Source organism: Geotrypetes seraphini, chromosome 2 (genome assembly GCF_902459505.1).
Source record: "Geotrypetes seraphini chromosome 2, aGeoSer1.1, whole genome shotgun sequence".
Classification (NCBI taxonomy): domain Eukaryota; kingdom Metazoa; phylum Chordata; class Amphibia; order Gymnophiona; family Dermophiidae; genus Geotrypetes; species Geotrypetes seraphini.
Window position 1 is genome coordinate 23,023,472 of NC_047085.1, and position 22,053 is coordinate 23,045,524.

At 43.9% G+C, this 22,053-nt stretch overlaps 1 protein-coding gene across 5 annotated transcripts in view; it reads left to right on the plus strand.

Annotated features, from left to right (window-relative positions):
- The window catches only part of AGO2 (argonaute RISC catalytic component 2), a 312,251-nt gene that overhangs the window by 283,524 nt on the left and 6,674 nt on the right, over positions 1–22,053 (plus strand). For all 5 annotated transcript variants that reach the window (XM_033934274.1, XM_033934272.1, XM_033934270.1 and 2 more), the window contains 4 exons: positions 5,335–5,529; positions 7,735–7,869; positions 8,270–8,371; positions 8,494–8,693. In XM_033934274.1, coding sequence (XP_033790165.1) covers positions 5,335–5,529; positions 7,735–7,869; positions 8,270–8,371; positions 8,494–8,693 — 632 coding nt within the window. The remainder of the gene's footprint in view (positions 1–5,334; positions 5,530–7,734; positions 7,870–8,269; positions 8,372–8,493; positions 8,694–22,053) is intronic.

Genomic DNA, 22,053 nt, shown 5'->3' on the forward strand with positions numbered 1-22,053 from the left:
CTTTGCCCCATGTGGCTGCTTGGTACGATAACAGTTGTTGATGGTATCTCAACTGTTATCGTACCAAGCTACACAGAATGCTACACAGAAATATCATGCTAACAGAATACTGCAGTCACACATGACAGGAATAGTTTTAGGGGAGTGCAACTAGGGCAACTGCCTCCTGGTCAGAGAGCGCCCTAAGCCAGCTGGAAGCTAAAGAAGTACTGCCTGGGCTTTGCAGTCCCCAGTTATGTCTAACACCAGCTCTAGCAGGATATATATTTCAAATCTGATATATTCTAATCACAAAATAGAAATAAAATTATTTTTTTCTACCTTTTGTCGTCTCTAGTTTCTGCTTTCAATCTTCTTTTCACTCTCTTCCTTCCAGCGTCTGCCCTCTCTGTCTCTTCAATCCAGCATCTGCCCCTTCCATCCACTGTCTGTCCTCTCCCCCTTCCATATGGTATCTGTCTTCTTTCTATGCCCCTCTCCCCTTTCCATCCAGCTTGTGCCCCCTCTCTCCTTTTTACATGATTCATTCCAGTTAACACTGCTCTCTTCATTTTTATCTCTCCTACACCAGATCTATCATCGTTGTCCCTCTCTACTTATTTTTCTGCTGACCCCTTCCTATTATCAATCTCTCTACTTTCTTATGCCTGTGTCTCCCCTTCCCCTCCTCTAATCTATCTGCCAGCTGTTTCCTTCCTTTTTTCATTCTCCCTTCCCTCCTCCTCCTGTCCAGCTGTAATTCTCTTCCCTCCCCTCCCAGCAGCATCTCTCCTTCTCCCTCTCCAGTAGCAGCTGTCCCTTTTTTTCCTTGCCCAGCAGCTTCCCAGATTCCTTTCCCTCCTCCCCTCCCAGAAGCATCTCTCCTTCTCCCTCTCCAGTAGCAGCTGTCCCTTTTTTTCCATGCCCAGCAGCTTCCCAGATTCCTTTCCCTCCTCCCCTCCCAGAAGCATTTCTCCTTCTCCCTCTCCAGTAGCAGCTGTCCCTTTTTTTCCCTTGCCCAGCAGCTTCCCAGATTCATTTCCCTCCTCTCCTCCCAGCAGCATCTCTCCTTCTCCCTCTCCAGTAGCAGCTGTCCCTTTTTTCCCCTGCCCAGCAGCTTCCCAGACCAATGTTCCCTCTAAGGATTGATGAGGTGTGTGCAAAAAAAAATATGCATGAGCGACAAGTTACATATTCCACAAATTTATGAGCAGGCACGGAGGACGCATTTTTAAACAAATGTAGTTTATCCTTGTACTCCTTATGTATTTTTAATCATCTATGGATATGTTTGTATGTTTATTGTTCAAATGGTTTTATTTATTTCCCAAAATTTATTTTTGTTATACACATTGAAAATATTTGATATTGCATTTAAATCAAAATCTCAATAAACTTGAAACGAGTGCCCATGAGATTGTGGGAGGGTTAAATACTCAAAACTTAGAAGAATAACAATTTACTTAAAGTTTGTGCTTCGCCAGCTTTCTGGTATATTTACATAATGCAGTGGTGTACCTAGCATATGTAACACCCGGGGCCCATCATTTTTTGGCACCCCCCCCCCCAATCTGTACGAAAAACATGATTTTTAGTAACAAGCCACACGTCACACATGAGTATCTAGGAAAAGGCAGCATCTTACATATTGCAGTGAACAGTACATCAATACACCCATTGTAAAACTAAACAAGCCAGACCAGCACAGATCAATCCTACACCGTCAATCCTAACAGAAAACTATGTCTTTCGAACACACAGAACACACCTTCGCCTATTATGGAATATGTAATAACAAACTAACCCCTCCCTCTTTTACAAAACTGTAGTGTGGATTTTAGCTACGGAGGTAACAGCTCTGATGCTCATAGAATTCTGAGCATCAGAGCTGCTACCACCACGGCTGGTGCTAAAAAACGCTTCACAGTTTTGTAAAAGGGGGGATAAAATAAAAATACATAGACAAAGGTTAAATTGAACCAGCAAGAAGCTGGACTCTGCATACAATGCTTCACAGAAACAGTGACACATGTCTCCTAAAGCAATAAATAAATAGAAATTTTTTTTCTACCTTTGTCTTCTGTGGTTTCTGCTTTCCTCATCTTCTTATAACTCTCTTCCTTCCATCCACTGTCTGCCGTCTCTCTTCCCCTATATGGCATCTTCTCTCCTTCTATGCCCCTTCCAGAAACTGTATGCCTCCCCCTTTCATCTCTCCTTTCACCCCCATTGGTCTGGCATCTCTCTCCTCTTCTTCCCTCTCCCACACCTCTCCTCTGCAATCCCTTTCCCTTTTTTCCCTCATTTCCCTTTTCAATTTATTTTCTGCATCTGTCTAGATTATGTTCTTACTACCCTCTCATCAATGTCCTTTTTTACTGTCTACCTAAAGCTTGCCACCTCTTTCCCTCACCCCTCCAGTGTTTCCCTAACTCAATCCTTTTCTCCCCATCATGTGCCCTCCTTTTATTTATCCCCTCCTTCCATCATGTACCCTCTTTCTCCAACCCTTCCATCTAGTACCTTCTCCTCTCTCTGTCCACTTCCATCCAGCATCTGCTCCCCTCTTTCTCTCCTCCCATTTCCTTCTGGCATTTGCTCCCTTATCTCTCCCATCTGCACTTCCATCCAGCATAGGCTCCCCACTACCATCCAATGTCTGCCCTTTCTCCCTCCATCCACCCCTCTTCAATCAGCATCTTCCCCTTTTCTTTCCCTCCAATATCCTTCCCCCTTATGTCTCTCACCTTTCTCTGTACATCAATTCCATCAGCACCACCCTTCCATACCACCCTGCCCCTTTTCTTTCCCTCCACCACTCTTCCATTCCAGCAGTCCTGCTCCTTTCTCTCCCTTCATGCAGCAAGGTCCCGCGATGATTGTAGCTGCCTGCTGCCAATCCACCCCACTCCGACGTACTTGCTCTAGAGCGGACTCAGCAGCTGCATGCTGGAAGGGCCCGCGATGACTTGTCTGCTGGCTCTGCTCTGGAAGAAGTAAGTTACATTGGAGGGGGTGGACCCGGCAGACGCAGGGAGTTGCGGCAATGTCCCGCAATGACTGCGTCTTCCAGGTCCACCCCCTCCGACGTAACTTACTTCTTCCAGAGCAGAGCCAGCAGACGAGTCATCGCGGGACCTTCCTGCACCTCAGTGCGGATGCTGACTCTGCTGAAGAGAAAGTAAGTCAGTGGTAACGTGACCATTTATTTTTTTCATCAAAAGGGGACATCTATTAATTGACTGTGTATCCTTTCTTTCTTTCTGCACTCAGGCCCAACAATTGTCCCATTCTATTCCCTCCCTCCTTCCTTCCCATGTCCTTAGTGCCCCCAGTGCCTCCTTCCCGTGTCCATAGTGCCCCCAGTGCCTCCTTCCTGTGTCCTTTGTGCTCCCAGTGCCTCCTTCTTATGTCCCCCCACTGTCTTCCAGATTTTGCCCACCCCCAAAGCCAGCCAGCTCTGCCACCTCTCCATTTTTTTCTCTGTCACCACCCCATCCCCTATGCTCTGGCATCTCTCTCTTCTCCTTTCTTTCCTTTGCACCCCATAGTCTGGTATCTTCCCTTCCCTGATTCTCTGGCATCTATCTCCTTTCCTTTTCTTCCATCTTTCGCTCCCCCTCCATGCTCTCACATCTCCCCCTTCCTTTTCCCTTAGTCTGGCATACCTTCCTGCTTCCCTCCAAGCCCTGGCATCTCCTTTCATTCCCTCCCTCATCTTCCTTCTCCCTCCAGCTGGGTACTGCAACACTCTCCCCTGCAGCTCTGGACTTCCCCACACCTGCTCTCCCAAAATTGCCATGCTTTGGTTCCTCTTCTTCCTTCCTCCCTCCCCCCTGCGGCACCATCAGTTCTTACTCCCTCTAACGCCGGCCCTGCAGCTCCGGACTCCCCCCCCCCCCCCCCGGATCGCTATTATTTTAAATGTTATAGCGGCGGCGCTGTATCCATCAGTGGAGACGTCTAACCTCGGCCTGCCCCAGAACTCTTACTGCAACAGCCGCCCGTCTAGGCAGGAACAGGAAGTCACTGTTGCAGTAAGAGTTCCGGGGCAGGCCGAGGTTAGACGTCTCCACTGATGGATACAGCGCCGCCGCTATAACATTTAAAATAATAGAGATCCGAAGGGGGGGCAGGTGTGGGGTAGTCCGGAGCTGCAGGGCCGGCGTTACACCAATGAGAACAAGGGGCGGACCGCCCCCCACTTAGTACGCCACTGATTGCGGGGATCATGAAAGGAGCCGCCGCTGCTGCATCTTAGGCGATCAGGGCAGACCGCCACCGCTTCCTCTCACCTCCGCTCGAGTGAGCGACACCAGAAGAAGCATGAGCGACGCCACTGAAAATAGTGAGCGACGGCTCATGCGCTCACCTTAGAGGGAACACTGTTAAAGACTCTGATAGTGGTTTTCTCCCTTCCCAGCAGCTCTTCTTACTTCCCAGTGCAGCGATTCACGAAGGCAGCCTCGGATCCTTTGTTGGGTCGCGCCGCCTCTGAGGAAAGAGGAAGTTGCATCATCAGAGGCAGCCGCGACTCAGCCAAAGCCCCGAGGCTGCCTTCGTGAATCACTGCGCTGGGAAGTAAAGGAGAGCTGCAGAGAGGGGAGAAAGCCATTGTCGGAGGCTCCCCAAGACCTCTCCGGCCCAGCGCACGCTTCACATGTTGATCTTGCCGGCCCTGTGCGGACCAGCAGGAAGTTGAAGTGAGTCAATCTTGCCGGCCCTGCGCGGACTGGCAAAAATTTCCTGCGGACCGGCACCGGTCCGCGGACCGGCGGTTGAAGAACTGTGTTCTAAACTTTCATTATAACTACCCAGGAAGGTTGCTCCTTGTTGACATTCCCTAGACACTTAACCCTCAGCCTAGTCATTGCAATGATACTCCTTATTCGGGGATCATATACAAAGGCGCTTAATGAAAATCTGCAATCATGGGACCTAATTCCAGCAACTGTTTCTCACCATTGCTCAAGATCTGTGACTTGCCTTCCAAAAACCAAGTATACCATTTCTGCAGCATTCCCAGTGAACTCAGGTAATTGGTAGGATTCTGATCCCTCTACAAGACCATTTGTAGCACCTCCACTGAACCACTAGGCTGACCCACTTTGAGTACCTAATCTATGAAACCTATGGAAATCTTATATAACAGTGTTAAGAATTAAAGTAGTGCTAGAGTGGAACACTAATTGGTTGATGTTTCATTTAACATAGGGAAATAGCATAAAATGTGATTTTAAAAATCTCTTGTTCTGGCTGCTCACACCTTTATACTTAGATGACTCAAGAATGATGACATTAATATTCAATACAATTTTCATCATCAGTTATACTAATTCATGTTTGTCAAAACAGGTTGTAGGGAGCATGGATGCCCACCCCAATAGATATTGTGCCACTGTGCGTGTACAGCAGCATCGTCAAGAGATCATCCAAGATCTGGCTGCCATGGTCAGAGAACTCCTTATTCAATTCTACAAATCAACTAGATTCAAGCCTACACGAATTATCTTCTACAGAGATGGTGTTTCTGAGGGACAGTTTCAACAGGTTGGTTCTTTATTTTGAATATTTTTTAATGTGTGGTATGACAAATGAGGAGGAAAAGTTATTCCCATAAGAACTTACTGTATTGATGGCAATAATGCAAACAAGAGTGAGGATAGATGCTGTTGAGGCTTTGCATTCTTATAACTGCTTCCAGCATTCCAAACTCCGTGCTCTGGCTGAGCATTTTCTTTAGTTCATGTCCCGCATAGTACCATACAAGATTCCTACTTGGCAGTGCACAGCACTATCACAGAGTTGTCAGGCTTTACCTGCATACTTACTCCCAGATCTACCTCACTACACCAGAAATTTCAGCCAGAATCCAGTCCCAAATCTCAGTCTGATTTTGATTTGACAGTCTGGCTGCTCCACTGTAATCTTAAATGTAACCTGACTGTTCTGCCCCCAGTAGCTTGTACTATTTTCATATTATAGTTCTAAAACGTGTTTAATGCTATCCTCACTTCTTAGGATTTTTAGTGCTCCAGTTACTTCCTGTCATGGTATGTGATGTGTATAATGCAGTCCCATATGTACTGCAGTCACCCCTGCTTAGGGTTACCAGATGTCTGGGAAAACCCAGACATGTCGTCTTTTTAGAGGACTGTCTGGGTTCCCGGATGAACTTTCCAAAACATGACAGTTTGTCCAGGTTTTGGAAAGCCTCAAGCTCCGGCCGTATCTGGGGGGGCCTGTCTGGACTTTAAATCGCCTGATTCCTGTCTCGGATGTTGCCAGTGTCCATCTTAGGACCTCTTCTATATCTTAAGATTTAGCAGAGACAAAATTACAGGAACATGAGGGCTCCCACGCCTTTTCTCCTTTTTTTTTTTTAGGGGGGGTGTTATGGCTCTTACTAGTTGCACTTAGAAGGTTGGTTCCTAGTTATTCATGTGTAATTTGTTGTTTAATGCTAAATTGTTACTTATTAATCATTATTCTTTTCTCATAAGTTGCAGAGCAGAACAAAATATACTTTGTTGCTGGGGAAGTTCCCTGTGCCCCACCTCTTTTCTTTTGTTTCAGTGGAGTTCGATTGCTTTGGTACTAACTGAAGAGGGAGCTGATCTGCACTGAAGAAGGGGAGGAGTTCAGAATTTTTAAGTGAATCCTTCTGCAGATTTGTGACTAATATGAAGTAACAGCTATTGTACAGAATCCTATATGTCTTATATCAGAAAGAAGATTAACAAGGTAAGAACTTAATCTTCATTAATGTATAACTTTTATTAGCTGTTCTGAAGGGCAGATTATAAAATGAATAATTGATTGATAATGGATAAATAATTGTGAGAACATTTATTTATTTAATTAGATATATTAACCACCTTTTCATAAAGAGATTCACTCAGAGTGGGTTTACATTACATTGAATATTAATCAGGTATTCTTAAGTACTTTCCCTATCTGTCCCGGCAGGCTCACAATCTAACTATGGTACCTAAGGCAATGAAAAGTTAAGTGACTTGCCCAGAGTCATAGGCTGGGATCAAACTCACAATCTCAGGGTGCTGAAGCAGCAGCTCTAACCACTCCTTTCATTGAATGAGCAGACCTACCTAGAATTACTTTTTCTAATATAGCATTGTCATTGCTAGTTTAATGAACAACTTGTTCCACAAGTGAATTAGTTTATTAAAACTATGTTTAATAGCATGATTTATACAGAAGGAAACATCATCCCCAGTGCATTTTTTTCTGAAATGTATAACAGCAAAGAAACAATTATTTTACATTTAGTTAATTTTAGAGAGAGGATGAAGGCATTTGTTTTTGAAAAAGCCTATGCCTAATATTTTAATAGGTTATACTTTGCTATAGAGATTGTATGTTTATGTTATCTTATTTATGATTCAATATCTGTGTGTATTATTTTAACTTCTCTATAATAGTTGTCAACTACTATGGGGATGACTCTGAAGGACCTCATCGGTTTTGCACTTGACCAACTTCTTTTTGGATATTTAACTCATCAAGTTGCTAGGATTTGAACTCGAGTCAATGGCACCTAAGAACAACAACATTTTAGCTTGCCAGGGACTTTGGATTAGCAAGTTATAAATGCTTTTAAATAAACAAAGTGACTCTGGTCTATAAATCAATACCCCCAAAGAAATTTGCATTTGTACTTCTCTGTTCCTTAATTCAGTGCTTTATCCACTGGCTCATGTTTCCTCCCTCTTTATATTCTGCCTTCTCTTCTAGGTATTGCATCATGAATTGCTGGCTATTAGGGAAGCATGCATTAAATTAGAGAAGGACTATCAACCTGGAATCACATTTATTGTTGTACAAAAAAGGCATCACACTAGACTTTTCTGTACTGACAGAAATGAACGGGTGAGTGCTTTAGACTTGCCAATGAAAAGTTTATGTAGTCACCTTAATAGAAGTGTCAGAATGTAGAGTAGTCAATTCCTGTTTAACTTTCCAAATTAAATAGCCTCTTTTGAGGTAAATAACCAGTTTGTACATAGTCAGTTATATAGTATGAAACCCCATAGGGGAGCATGCTCTTTTCTCCAAATATTGCTCCAGGAAATAAAATGGGAGAAATGGATTAGTATATTTCTCTCAAAATCTTAGAAAAGATGATACCATTGAATTTGTTTATATAAATTGAATAGAACTCATATGATTTTGGTGATCCTAAATGCTAAAACACATTCTTTAATCCAAAATTTTATTTCATTATTGCATTGACTGTTATTTCTAATGGTGAATTTATTTGTGGACATAGGTTGGAAAAAGTGGAAATATTCCAGCAGGTACCACAGTGGACACAAAAATTACACACCCCTCTGAGTTTGACTTCTATCTGTGCAGTCATGCTGGTATTCAGGTATGTTGTTTTGCTCTACATATGTAGACATCTTTGCTTAGTATTATACTTAAAGGAAATAATTGTTTTGGCATTCTTTTAAATTTTTTGTTTGAGTGATATCCTGCTCTCTCTCCCCTCAGGGAACAAGTAGACCATCTCACTACCACGTCCTCTGGGATGACAATCGGTTTTCTTCAGATGAATTACAGATTCTCACTTACCAGTTATGTCACACATACGTTCGCTGCACTCGTTCAGTCTCTATCCCAGCACCAGCGTACTATGCACACTTGGTTGCCTTTAGAGCCAGGTATCACCTGGTGGATAAAGAACACGATAGGTGAGTTTTATCCATAAGTCAGGTAATGTGCCAGTTGTGTTTTATATAATGTGCTGAAGGAAGCTCCTTGATTTCCATTCCACTGTCTTATCTCTAAGACAGTTCCTTTCACTGAAACATTTACTAAATTCAGAATCTTTGCATACTCTTTTCCATGCTTAGGGAAGTATGTAGGGCTCGCTTGCAGTGAGTAGTTTTTGAATGGGAGGGAGGGGAAGGATGGTGGTTCGGCTGCATGGCGGGGGCGGGTGCTCGGGGGATGCTCACTCAAGGGTTCTGCACAAGGGATGGGAGGGAGGGAAGGGAAGCTGGGCATGGGTTCTGCTGCACAAGGGATGGGAGGGAGGGAAGGATAGAAGCTGGGTAAGAGTCCTGCTGCATGAGGGATGGGAGAGAGGAAAGGGAAGGGAAGCTGGGCAAGGGTCCTGCTGCACGAGGGATGGAAGGGAGGGGAGGAAAGATGCTGCACATGTGGGGGAGAGAAAGGAAAGAGGAAGAATTGGGGTGAAGGGAGAAATGATCATGTATATACCCCGAAAATAAGACCTAGTGTGTTTTTGGGGCCTAAAATTAATTTAAAACACTGTCTTATTTTCATGGAAACACGGTATGAAAGAGGCATGGTTTTCTGTTAACATTAACTGTGCAGGATGGATCTGTACTAATGTGCCCTCTTCAATTTTCCAATAGGTTTATGTTCTAGTACACATTTTAGTGTTTGGTGCTGTGTTTTCCTAAGTAGGTCCTTGTTACATGACTTGTGGATGTTACTGCTATTATGGTATGGTTGAAGTACTCTTCAGGTCCTGACATTTGTAGTGTTCTGTATTACTTCAGTATGCCTGTTACTGGATTTTGGATTTGGATTTAGATCATACCTTTCTTAGTAATAGCTTAAGGCAAGTTTCATTCAGGTTCAGTAGGTATTTTCATTATCCTGGAGGGCCTACAATTTAATGTTTGTACCTGATTCAATGGATGGTTGAGTGACTTGTCCAAGGTTTCAGGGAGCAGCAGTGGCATTCCTGGTTCTTGGCCTACAGCTCTGTTAGTTGCAGCCAATATAAATAGCACATATTATCTATATTACCTTTACCTAATATTTAGTAATTCAGCCCCTTACTAAAAGCTAGCAGAGCTGAAACCTGGTGGCCATTTGGCAACCTACCAAAAACACTAAGGTTTATAGTAACTTCAGGATTTGTGGTTAGTGCGACCGAAATATCACTGTTGACATGGCCAGCTGGAGGATACTGGACTGGCAAGCTAAGTATTAAAATACCCCCATATATTTCCAGAATACTGCAAATATTATTTTGTTCAGTATGTTATATTTTTGTAATAATCAGTAACAGAAGTTCTGTCCCATTTTTTTTTTTTTAAAGAGTGGTGCTCATACAGGGGGGGAGCAGTTTTCTTTTTAAGCTGCACTAAACATCCAGTATCTGAATTTTATTCAGAGTAGCTATAAACTACATGCAAATAGCATAGAAACATGACGGCAGATAAAGGTCAAATGGCCCATCTAGTCTGCCCATCCGTAGTAACCATTATCTCTTTCTCTCTCTGAGAGATCCCACTGCCTATCCCAGGCCCTTTTGAATTCACACAGTCTCTGTTTCCACCACCTCTTCATGGAGTCTGTTCTATGCATCTACCGCCCTTTCCGTAAAAAAGTATTTCCTCAGATTACTCCGGAGCCTCTCACCTCTTAACTTCATCCTATGCCCTCTCATTGCAGAGTTTCCCTTCAAATGAAAGAGACTTGACTCATGCACATATCTCCCCTCTCCCGCCTTTCCTCCAAAGTATATAGATTGAGATCTTTAAGTCTGTCCCTATATGCCTTATCATGAAGATCACACTCCATTTTAGTAGCCTTCCAATGGACCGACTCCATCCTTTTTTAAGTTGAAACAATTTTATTGAACAACCCAAAAAAGGACAATGAATACAGTAGAAGATTCATGTGTTCAAAAACTATACAGCATTTATTCCCTGGTCCCAATAGCCCACCCAACCCTTATCCCCCTATATCATGCCCCTCACAACAAGGAACCAGAATATACAAATGAAGAAGTAGCTGCCAGAAGAACCCAGCACAAGAGATGACATAAGAAAAATGCGGCAGGCACAATGAAAGAGTAACCAGCAATATGGCAGCAAATAAAGAACAAGCATCCCAATCCACCTAAGTGAGGAGATCTGAACAAGACCAAAGTGAAAGCATGACATTCAGGGCCCCAAAAGACAATGCATAGGACCTCCCCCCCCAAACAAAAATAAAAATAAAAAAAATGGAAACACAGCCAATAAAGACTCAAACCAAGGTAAACAAATAAACCAAAAAAAAAAACAGAAAGTACCAAGCTGGGGAAAGGCCATCCTAAGGCCGCCATCACCTCACCGCTCAAGGCAAATTAAACAGGCAATATATTAAGGATCATACTACAGGTTCTATGAGACAAGGAGTATATATACCTGCAAAAAAAAATTTAGATTGTCGCAAGGAATGACGCATCCGACCCCTCTCATGCAACATCAAAACATGCAGACGGTTATGCCAAGCCCAATAAGAAGGAGCGCAATCTGAAACCCACTCCCCCCAAATAATTTTTTTAACCACCAACGCTGCCTTTTGCAAAAAGAGCCAGCCAACACCAGGGGGAAAGCAAAAAGCTTGATTTTTATCTAAAAGAAACCCCACTGGAGTAAGAGGTATGGAACGGCCTAACAAAAGCTCCAAATAGCGGACCACTTGTCTCCAAAAAGCCCCGACTGCTGGACAATTCCAAAAAGCATGGAAAAAAGACTTGGCGCAGTGCGAGAAATATACTGGTGCTCCTGACTCTGCAAAACCAGAGTGAAATAATTGAACTGGCATTCCTGGAGTTCAGCTGAGACAGAAAGGGTCGTGCTACACTTAATAAGACATCCCATATCTAGGGACGAGGAAGTGACGTCATCATGGAATATGGCCGCTTAAACTTAGAGCTCTGTTGGGGCTCACGGTTGAAAATTTAATATTTGCTTCCCGTGGTGGTTTGAGCGCTATTCTTTGGAGCCTGAGCTTGCAGATTGTAGGGCGAGCAGGAAGAAATTGGAGAAATTTCACTTTCCCGGCGCAACGAGTGTGAAAACTCGATCGCACGTTCCAGGCTCCCCGACGGCACTGCTCAAGATAGCGGAGCCGCTTGCGCACGTACAGACAGCGTCTTCCCAGACCAGCTCTCTGCAGAATGATCGACCTATGGAAGGGAAAATAGAGTCGTGGTTTAAAGATCTTAAGGCAGAAATGGTGGGGCTGAGATCTGATGTAAAGGCGGCGCTGGGAGAGATCCGGGCGGAAATGGGAGACCTGAGCGGCAGAGTTCTTGTTGAAGAGCGCTTGGGCCACGTGGAAGTTTTGGCGGAGGAATGATCCGCTGCTATGGACACAGCAGTGGCGCAACTGGACAATTTAAAAAAGCAGGTCGAGGACCTGGAGAATCGCTCAAGGCGAAATAATTTACGCTTTAAGGGAGTGCCAGATTTGGATCGCTACAAGGATGCCAGGGAAGTGGTGTCAGACTTTTGCAAAGCCCTACTTGCTGATGAATCTCAGACACTACCATTAGTGATTGACCTATAGAGGGCTCACAGAAGCCTGGGCCAGGTGAGGGGTCCTGGCAACCGTGATATTGTAGCCTGCTTTGGTGACTTTCAATTGAAGGAAAAAGTTCTACAGGCTGCACGTCGTCATCCCGACTTCGTATGGCAGGGGTTGAAAGTGGGGGTATATCAAGATTTGGCCCTCGCAACTCTCCAGAAACGCAGATCTTTTCGAGAAGTCACCCAAATACTGCGTGCTGAGGGTTATCGTTACAGGTGGCTCTTCCCCTTTGGATTGCACTTCACCATCAATGGGGCTCACCGGAAGGTGGATAACGTGGCAGATGCGTGGTTGGCGTTGAAAGACCTGGGATGCCGGATGCCGCATGACACCCCTGATCGAGCTATATCGGGACCAGCATCGGAGATGGGGTCTCTCGGAGCCATATAGCAGCTAGCCAACCCTCCACCTCAGTTACCTGATCCGGTTCTCCGGAAGGAAAGTTGACTTCTGTTCCTTTGGACTGCCACTGAATGTGTTTTGTTATTTTGCTGGCTGAAAATGGTTTGATTGTTTACTAGGGAATAGCTATTCCACTTGTTAGGTGCTCTTGCTTTCTACAGATAAGGTTGTTTGTTTGTCTGTACAAGTTTGGATGGAGTGCTTTTTTGAGTGTGAGTTTTATATGTATGCCTGGGGAACTGGGGGGTTGGGTGGGGAGGTAAAGCAAAACAAGGTGTTATTTATGGGCCTTTTCAGTATGACTCATTTTCTTAACATGGCTGATTCGAAACTTGGAGAATCAGCTAATTGGAGGGGAGAGGGGAGGGTCTGTGTGTAAGGGACTTAGCAGGCAACGGAATTTGGGTACTGGGCGGTCCTCAGGGAAAAATCCGGAATTGATCATAGGCTCCTGGAACGTAAATGGGCTTAATAGCCCGGGCAAAAGGAGTGTAGTCTTCCGCAATCTCCATCGTATGAGGTGGGACATTTGTCTCCTGCAAGAGACGCACTTGAGACCTAGGGATGTTTCTTTGTTCCAACAACCACAGTTTGATATGCTCTGGACCCATCAGGGGGAGGGGGCTACAAAAAGGGCGGGAGGATTGGCTATTCTGGCACGTAAGGGTCTGGGACTACAGGTGGAACATGTCTATAGGGATAGAGAGGGCAGGTGTTTAGCGGTGAAAGGTGTGCTTCAAGGTCGCCCCCTGACTATCATCAATATTTATGGTCCTAACGTGGGACAAGAAGCTTACTATCGGAACTTGAGGGGGGCCCTAAATACTTTTACACAAGGGGCGGTCTATTTGGGAGGAGACTTTAACATCCCTCCGGACCCTACTGAAGATCATTCAGGGGGAGGGCGTAGAACATTGAGAAAGTCAGCTGCTGCATTTCGCGATCTGATGGGTTCGCTTGGCCTTGTAGATGGCTGGCGATTGCTTCATGGAGCTCAGAGATCATATACTTTCTACTCCCATGCACAGAACACTTATACTAGAATAGATGGGGTATGGACTCATAGGAACCAAGCAGGGGGGCTGCGAGCAGCGGAGATAGAACTGATGTATGTCTCGGATCATGCACCGGTTTGGGTATCTTGCACTGGCATGTTAGACCCGGGGGGTTGTACATATTGGAGGCTTAATGAATCCCTGCTGAGTTCCCCTCAGGTGGTTTCTGCGGTGGAAAATACTATGAGAGATTATTTGGAGTTGAATGACACTGGGGAGGTTTCAGATGCTATTTTGTGGGATGCCCTGAAAGCGGTAGTCCGGGGAGAATTTATAAAGTGGGGGGCTAGATTTAAAAAACAGAGAGCCCGGGCCTTTCTTCAGTTGAGAACCCGACTGTCCCAGCTGGAGTTGACTCACCAGAATACGAGAGATCCCCAGAATTTGGCCCAGCTGCAAAGAGTCCGGGATGAATTATACCAGCTTCAGGTAGAGGAAACAGAGCGTATGCGTGAGAGATTTCGTCTTAACATTTATGAGCATAGCAACAAGGCTAGTGCTCAATTGGCTAGATATATTCGTATTAAACAAAATCGAAATACTATCACTTGTATTAAGGGAGATATAGGGGGGGACCTACATGTCACGGACTCAGCTATCCAGCGTGAGTTCCAGGACTTCTACTCGGGGCTTTATGGACATCCGGAGCCACTAGATGCTGGAGCGCAGACTGGATTTCTGGACTCGTTGCAGATACCTAAACTGGCAGAGTCGGACCAGGAGTATTTAAGGGAACCGATACAACTCTCTGAGATCTTGGGGGTGATCGGAGGGTTGAAGAATGGTAAATCCCCAGGGTTAGATGGGTATACTAGTCGTTATTATAAACAGTTCTCGGAACACTTGGGGCCTCTTCTGGTCCGGGTGGCTAATGGAATTACTACTGGCGGTAAGCTGCCACCTACGATGGGTGAGGCTGGGGTGGTTATACTGCCCAAACCGGGCAGAGATCCGTTATTATGTGGATCTTATCGGCCCATATCATTGCTGAATTTAGATGCAAAAATTTTGGCTAAGGTTCTAGCCCAGCGCTTGGGGAAGGTAATGCCATCCCTGATCCATCAAGACCAAGCGACAGGTGAGCGATAATATTAGGAGAACTCTTAATTTTCTTTGGGAAGCGGGCAATGGTCGGGAAAAGATGGTTTTGATCTCGGTTGATGCCGAGAAGGCATTCGATCGGGTTATCTGGGGGTTTTTATGGGATGTCATGGATAGGATGGGACTTGGGGGCCCGTTTGGAGATTGGGTTCGGGCTCTCTATGCTGCGCCAAGAGCATGCTTGCGGATTAATCAATCTTATACTGATTTTTTTTCCATCTTTCGGGGAACTCGGCAGGGATGCCCACTCTCTCCATTATTGTTTGCAGTGTACCTTGAACCCCTTGCTTTGGCCATTAGACATCATCCATCGATGGTTGGGTTTGTTAGTGGAGGGGTGGATCATCGAATAGCGATGTTTGCGGATGATATTCTACTATATGTGGGACAACCTGAGATCTCTATACCCCATCTATTACAGTTATTTGACACCTATGGACAGATCTCTGGGTTTAAAATAAACTTGGCTAAAACAGAAATTTTGAATCTGACCTTGACACAGGGGGAGGTGGATGGGTTACGGGGCACTTTTCCCTTTAGATGGGCTAGTCATGGGATCAAATATTTGGGCATCTTTATTCCCTCGGATCTTGGGAGGATATATGAGAAAAACTATTTGCCTATTTATCGACGTATAAGGGCTGACTTACAGCACTGGAATGGCCTCTGGCTGTCCTGGTGGGGCAGGATAGCGATTATCAAAATGAATGTACTCCCTAGATTGTTGTTCCTGTTTCAGACCTTGCCTATATCGGTTCCTTTAGGGGAACTGAGGAGATTGGGTAGAGAAATCCGCAATTTTATTTGGCATCGTAAATCCCCACGACTCTCCCAATCTCTGTTGTGGGCTCCTCGGGAAGAGGGGGGTAGAGGGTTACCTAATTTGGTGTGGTATTATCAAGCGGCACAGCTGAAGTTAGTGCTTGATTGGGAACTGGGGGAACACAAAAGTGGGGTACAGTTGGAACAGCGATATAGTGGTCTGGAGCCTTTGAAATATAGGCTGTGGACTTCTGGCCCGCAGCGTGTATGGATACAGAGCATATCTAACCCTTTCGTACAACATTTGGCAAGGGTATGGACCCAGGTGCGTACTAAGCTGGGAGGAGGGGCTTTGGTATCTTCCCTGGCTAATATCAAATCTGAACCTCTCTTCTCCGCAGGTCGTGATAATCGGGTTTTTCATCGATGGTCTCAAAAGGGGATTCAAGTATTTAGAGATTTAATTGGGATGACTGGGATTGTTTCGTTTAAAGTACTCCAACGGAAATATGACTTACCTGATGGTGATTGTTTCGCCTATTTCCAAATTAGACATTTTATGCAAGCTCAGGGTTGGGACTTTGGACTGCTGCTCGAGAGGGAAACGCTGGAAAACCTGTGGCTGTTATTTCAGAAGGTTCCTAAATCATTATCTGTGCTGTATCAATATAGGAGGGGATATTCACCTACTACTTATTCGTTTCGTTTGCAATGGGAGAGGGACTTAGACTCCCGGTTGACAGTTAAAGATTGGGAGGCAATATGTAGGGAGGTATATAAAGCTTCTTCCTGTGCTTTGGTTCAGGAAAATGCTTATAAGGTTCTCACACGGTGGTATTATACCCCGGAACGCCTGCACAGAATGTTCCCTGGAGCATCTGATCAATGTTGGAGATGTGGCTCACATGTATGGTGGGAATGTGGGGTCCTCAAGTCCTTTTGGAAAGCGGTGATTGGTACTTTATCTGAGTGTTTGGGTGAATGTGTTGTGCTTTCTCCTTTGAGTTGCCTTCTGGGATTGTATAATATCAGGGAGCATACCTGGCAAACAAAGTTTATTCGTTGGGGGTTGGCGGCAGCTAAATGCCTCATTGCCAACCATTGGAAAAATACAGAGGCCCCCTCTCATTCTACATGGGTTAACCGATTGCTATCTTTGGGGAGGATGGATATAGCAGCGGCCAGGAGGCGTCATACTTATATCATTTACTTCCACACTTGGAATAAGTTGGAAGAACTGCTGGACACACTCTAAGTGATCTCCTCTAGTATTGGTTGTTCTGTTGTCTGCTACGTGACCGGGGAGGGGGGACTGTGGGGTACTTTGGGATGGGGAACATGGGCTGGAGGTGGGGAAGGGAAGGTGAAAACTAGATGGGGCTGAATGGTTTTTGTTTTTGATTTTGGGTTGTGGTTTAATTGCTTTTAAAACTGTACTACTTGTATTGTACTTGTATCTGATATTATGTGTATCTTGTGGTTTTGCTCTTATTGTACAATATATTGAAAACTTTTCAATAAAAATTTATATATGAAAAAAGAAAAAAAAGACATCCCATATCTAAATCAGTTGGCTGCAGGCCCAACGAGCACATTATGACTCCCATGATCTGGGTGGAGCAAGAAGGCATAGTACCTTATATAATGCCGAAATGGACAGGCCGTCCTCCTCAAATTGACCAAAAAAGGCACGGAGCTTACTCCCCAAACCCAACCTCAGACCCTCCACCTCCAAAGAGCGCACATAATGACTCAATTTTACGTGAACAAAAAAATCAGCAGCCTGAATCCCATCACGAAGTTGAAAAGTACGCCAAGGTGGAAGCGTACCATCTGGAGTAAGGACGTGCTTCAACACAGTCAAACCCATCTGGGTCCAGCGTCGAAAGGGGGCAGAAGTCTGGCCCGGTAAAAACTGAAGATTCCCCTGGTAGGCAGTAAATCAGACACCCCCGGGCTCTGCCCCCCCAACCCCCACCCCAAGCTGAGTACCAAAATCTTCCAAATATCGCGTAAAGAGCCCAATTAAAGACTAGAGCGCAAGTAAAAGGAGGGAAGATCGAGGAGCATGTAACAAAGAAGATAAATTCCAGGGGCGGTAGAAGGCTGTCATAATCAAAACAGGTATAGTCTTGTTGCTCTAAGATCCAATCCCCCAAATAGCGAAGTAAGCATGCCTGATTATATTTCTGCATATCAGGAACACCCATTCCTCTCCTCGTACAAGACCCCAGCAAGTAACGAAAAGCCATGCGAGGTTTCCCTGCCCCCCAATAAACCAAGATAAAAGCTGATATAACGCGCAAAGATCCTTCTGTAAGAGACATATAGACAGCACTTGCAGGACATTACATTACATTACATTACTTTAGAGATTTCTATTCCGCCTGTGCCTTGCGGTTCTAAGCGGATTACAAAATTGGGTGAAAACTGGACATTTCCAGGAAGTTTACTTATCAGGTATATAATGGTACTCGACGCAAGAAACTTTACGACAACCTTCTAGTGACACAGGCTGCAAAAATTGACCCAACCGTCTCCAAACTGCTGACCAAAACAACAAACATCAAACTTTTCCGAAAAGAAATCAAAACTCTTCTATTCATAACAATAGCAATACATACAAATTAGGAAGATTATTACATAACGTTGAGGGACGGAATATTCTGGTTACAGATGGAGGTTGTTTACATAGTGATAAGGGAAGCAATATTCTGATCCCGGGTGGAGGTTGTATTTTTAGGTTTCTGAGTATGAGTTTGGGGAAGGTTTGAAGAATTTGGCTAGGGGATACTGTAGGGGTGGTGTTTATGAAGGGGTATGCGTGTGCATGTAGGTTAGAATGATGGAAGGTGTTTTTTGAATAGAAGAGTTTTGATTTCTTTTCGGAAAAGTTTGATGTTTGTTGTTTTGGTCAGCAGTTTGGAGACGGTTGGGTCAATTTTTGCAGCCTGTGTCACTAGAAGGTTGTCGTAAAGTTTCTTGCGTCGAGTACCATTGAGAGGTGGGTGTATGAATAGGCTTTGAGTTGTCCTTGTTCTATGTGTGAGGTTGCGGTATAGACGGTTGTTAAGGTAACTTGGTGCATCTCCATGGGTTACTTTGAATAGTAGATAGTAGAATTTGAATTGTGATCTTGCTTTTATCGGAAGCCAGTGCGAGTCTAAGTATGCATTAGTGATGTGGTCAAATTTACTAAGAGAGTAGATGAGTCTGAGGGCTGTGTTCTGAACGGCCTGAAGTTGTTTTATCATGTTGTTTGGGCATGATAAGTAGAGGCTGTTGCAGTAGTCTACAATGCTAAGCACCAGGGATTGGACGATGATTCTGTATTGATCTTTGTTGAAGAATTTTCTGATTTTTCTTAGGTTTCGCATGGTGAAGAAAGCTTTTTGGATGATTTTGTGGATTTGTGTCTGCATGGTGCAGCGTCTGTCTAGTTGTATTCCCAGAATTTTGAGGGTGCTCTGTACTGGATATTTGATTGCGTTAACTTCCAGTTCTGTAAAGGATGGTAATTTTTCCTTCTCTAATAGTAGGAATTTAGTTTTGTCTGCGTTTAGCTTCAACTTATGGTTAGTCATCCAGTTTCTACTGTTACCAGTGTTGTTGTCAGGCGTTCTGTGGAGCTGGGGTCTTGAATATTGAATTGGAGGAGGATGGTTATGTCGTCCGTGTAGCTGAATGAGGTTATATTTAGTGCATCTAGAGTTGTGCCTAAGGAAGCTATGAAGAGGTTGAAGAGTATGGGCGATAGTGGAGATCCTTGTGGTACTCCTCAGGGGTTAGACCATGAGTCGGATACAAGATCTTTGGACTTAACTCTGTATGTTCTTGTTTTAAGGAAACCTTGAAACCAGTTAAGAACTCTACCTGAAATTCCTATGGCGTTTAGAATCTGGAGTAATATGGGGTGGTCAACTAAGTCGAAAGCTGCTGAGAGATCGAGTTGGATGATTAGCAGCTTGTTTCCTTTGCTGAGATGTTCTCGGGCAATATCTAGTAAGGATACCAATAGTGTTTCTGTGCTATGATTAGTTCTGAATCCTGATTGTGATGGGTGCAGAATGCGGTGGTCCTCAAGGTAGTTGGAGAGATATTGTGCAACAAGACCTTCTATTAGTTTGACGTATAGTGGGATGGTCTATAGTGACGTATAGTGGGAAGCGATTGGTCTATAATTTGTTGGGTTGTCTATTGGTCCTTTGAGGTCTTTCGGTATAGGAGTAATTATGATTTCGCCAAGTTCTGTTGGGAACTGACCTTCATTGAGAGTAGTTTGCAACCATAGCGTGAGATTAGCTTTGAATTTTGTGGATGCTGTAGCTAGTAGGTAGGGCGGGCAATTGTTCAGATCGCATGAAGATTTGCTGTATTTTTTGTAAAGTCGATCTAGGTCTGACCATTGTACTGTTGGGAAGTTGGTCCAGATCCTATCTGCTGAGATGGCATCGTCTAATGTGGAATTTATTAGTATCTCTTCTATGTTGTTTTGTGAGTTATTGAAAGTAGATCTGATTGTGATGATTTTGTGTTTGAAGTGATCCGCTAATTGGTGAGCTGTTGGAGACTGGTTTCCTTGGGTGGCTAGAAAAGGGTTGATGTCAGTGAGATTTTGTACGAGCTTGAAAAGTTTTTTTGTGTCTGGTTTTTCGGTGCCAATGAGTTTGGAATAGTATTCTTTCCGTTTTTCCTTCAGTTTGATTTTGTATTGTTTGATTTGGATTCTCCATACTGTTTTGGTGTGGTCTAGTTTCTGTTTTTTCCATGTCCTTTCTAGTTGTCTACATTGCCTTTTTAGGTGTAGGAACTCGGTGTAAAACCATTTGTCTGATGGTCTATATATTTTATTTTTTGTTTTTATTGGGGCTAGTTTGTTCAAGGTAGATTCGCTTAGGGACCGCCAGCTGTTTATGAATTCTATGGGGTTACTGGAGTCAATTGCGGGGTCTACTGTGTCCCAGAATTTGGTTGGTTCAATTTTCTGTCTGGTCTTGATGCTTGTTTTGTGTGGAGTGGGTTTGTATTTACTTTGCGTCCAGTTGATTGTGAATGTATATTTGTAATGGTCTGACCAGAGGGTAGGGTGCCAGGAGCCCTTGGTGATGTGGATGTTTTGTGTGTTGAGGTTGGGAGACGCGTAAGCTTCAATGTCAAGCTGATGGCCCTTTTCGTGTGTGGGTTCGGGGTTGAGGATTTGGTAAGATAGTGAATTGAGGTATAACATAAATTCTGCTACTTGTTTGGAGGAGTGGTCTTCTAAGTGGAGGTTTATGTCTCCAAGGATCAAGTTATGTGTGGAGGAGAGGGAATTCTGGAGTATGAATTCTTCGAGTTCTTGTTTTGAGGTGTTCTACTTTCCTGGTGTAATGTAGCAGAGAAGGACATAAAGCCATTTGGGAAAAAGAACCATATTAAAGAGATGAATACAACCATGTACTGAAAGGGGAAAAAACTTCCAATTGTCCAGGCATCAACGAGTAGTGTCAAAAAGCAAATACAAGTTAGTCTGCTTGATGGAAGAAACTGAAGAAGTCAATTGGATACCCAAATATCAGAAGGCCCGATCTGCCCATTTCAACAGGAAGACCCCCCGGCCAAGCATCGTGAACCTCTCGAATCGTAGGGAGGGCCAAAGACTTATCGAGATTTAGCCGAAAGACTCCATCCTTTTTATATCTTTTTGAAGGTATAGCCTCCAGAATTGTACATAATATTCTAAATGAGTTTAGGGGTGAAGAACTTATGTGCACGACGGAAGAGCGGGGCTTGGGTGTGATTATATGTGATGATCTTAAAGTGTCCAAACAGTTTGAAAAGGTGACGGCGAAAGCTAGGTTGCATAGAGAGAGGTAGGGAAAGCATGAAGAATATGGAATTCTTTACAACTTCCCTATGTGTTATATATAAAGGCTTAAAATGTTTATTTGCCATGCCCTAGGCTAATAAAATTGAATAAAATCATGTTTAGAATCCAAAAAAACTAGAGAGAGATTGGGTTAAGCATTATTTTTTTTGCCCCTGCGATAGGAAAGAAGACTGGAGTAGCTATTTTAGTGAATAGGAAATATAATGCTTTATTTAATTTGGTTGCTTCAGATCCTTTAGGAAGATGGTTACATGTTGACATGAGCATGGGAAATATTACAATGGCGCTCTTCAATGTTTATGCCCCAAATTCGAACCAAAATGAATTTTTTAAGTCTCTACAACAATTGGTACTACCACTGGCTGCTTCTAATTTAGTAGTGGCTGGGGATTTTAATGCTTTTATGGTTCCTCTGTTAGATAAAAAACCTAGTAAAATTAATAAATCATTATGATTTGTTAATTTCATATATTCTTGTGATTTTAAAGATATATGGCGAATACTTCATTTTGATGGTCG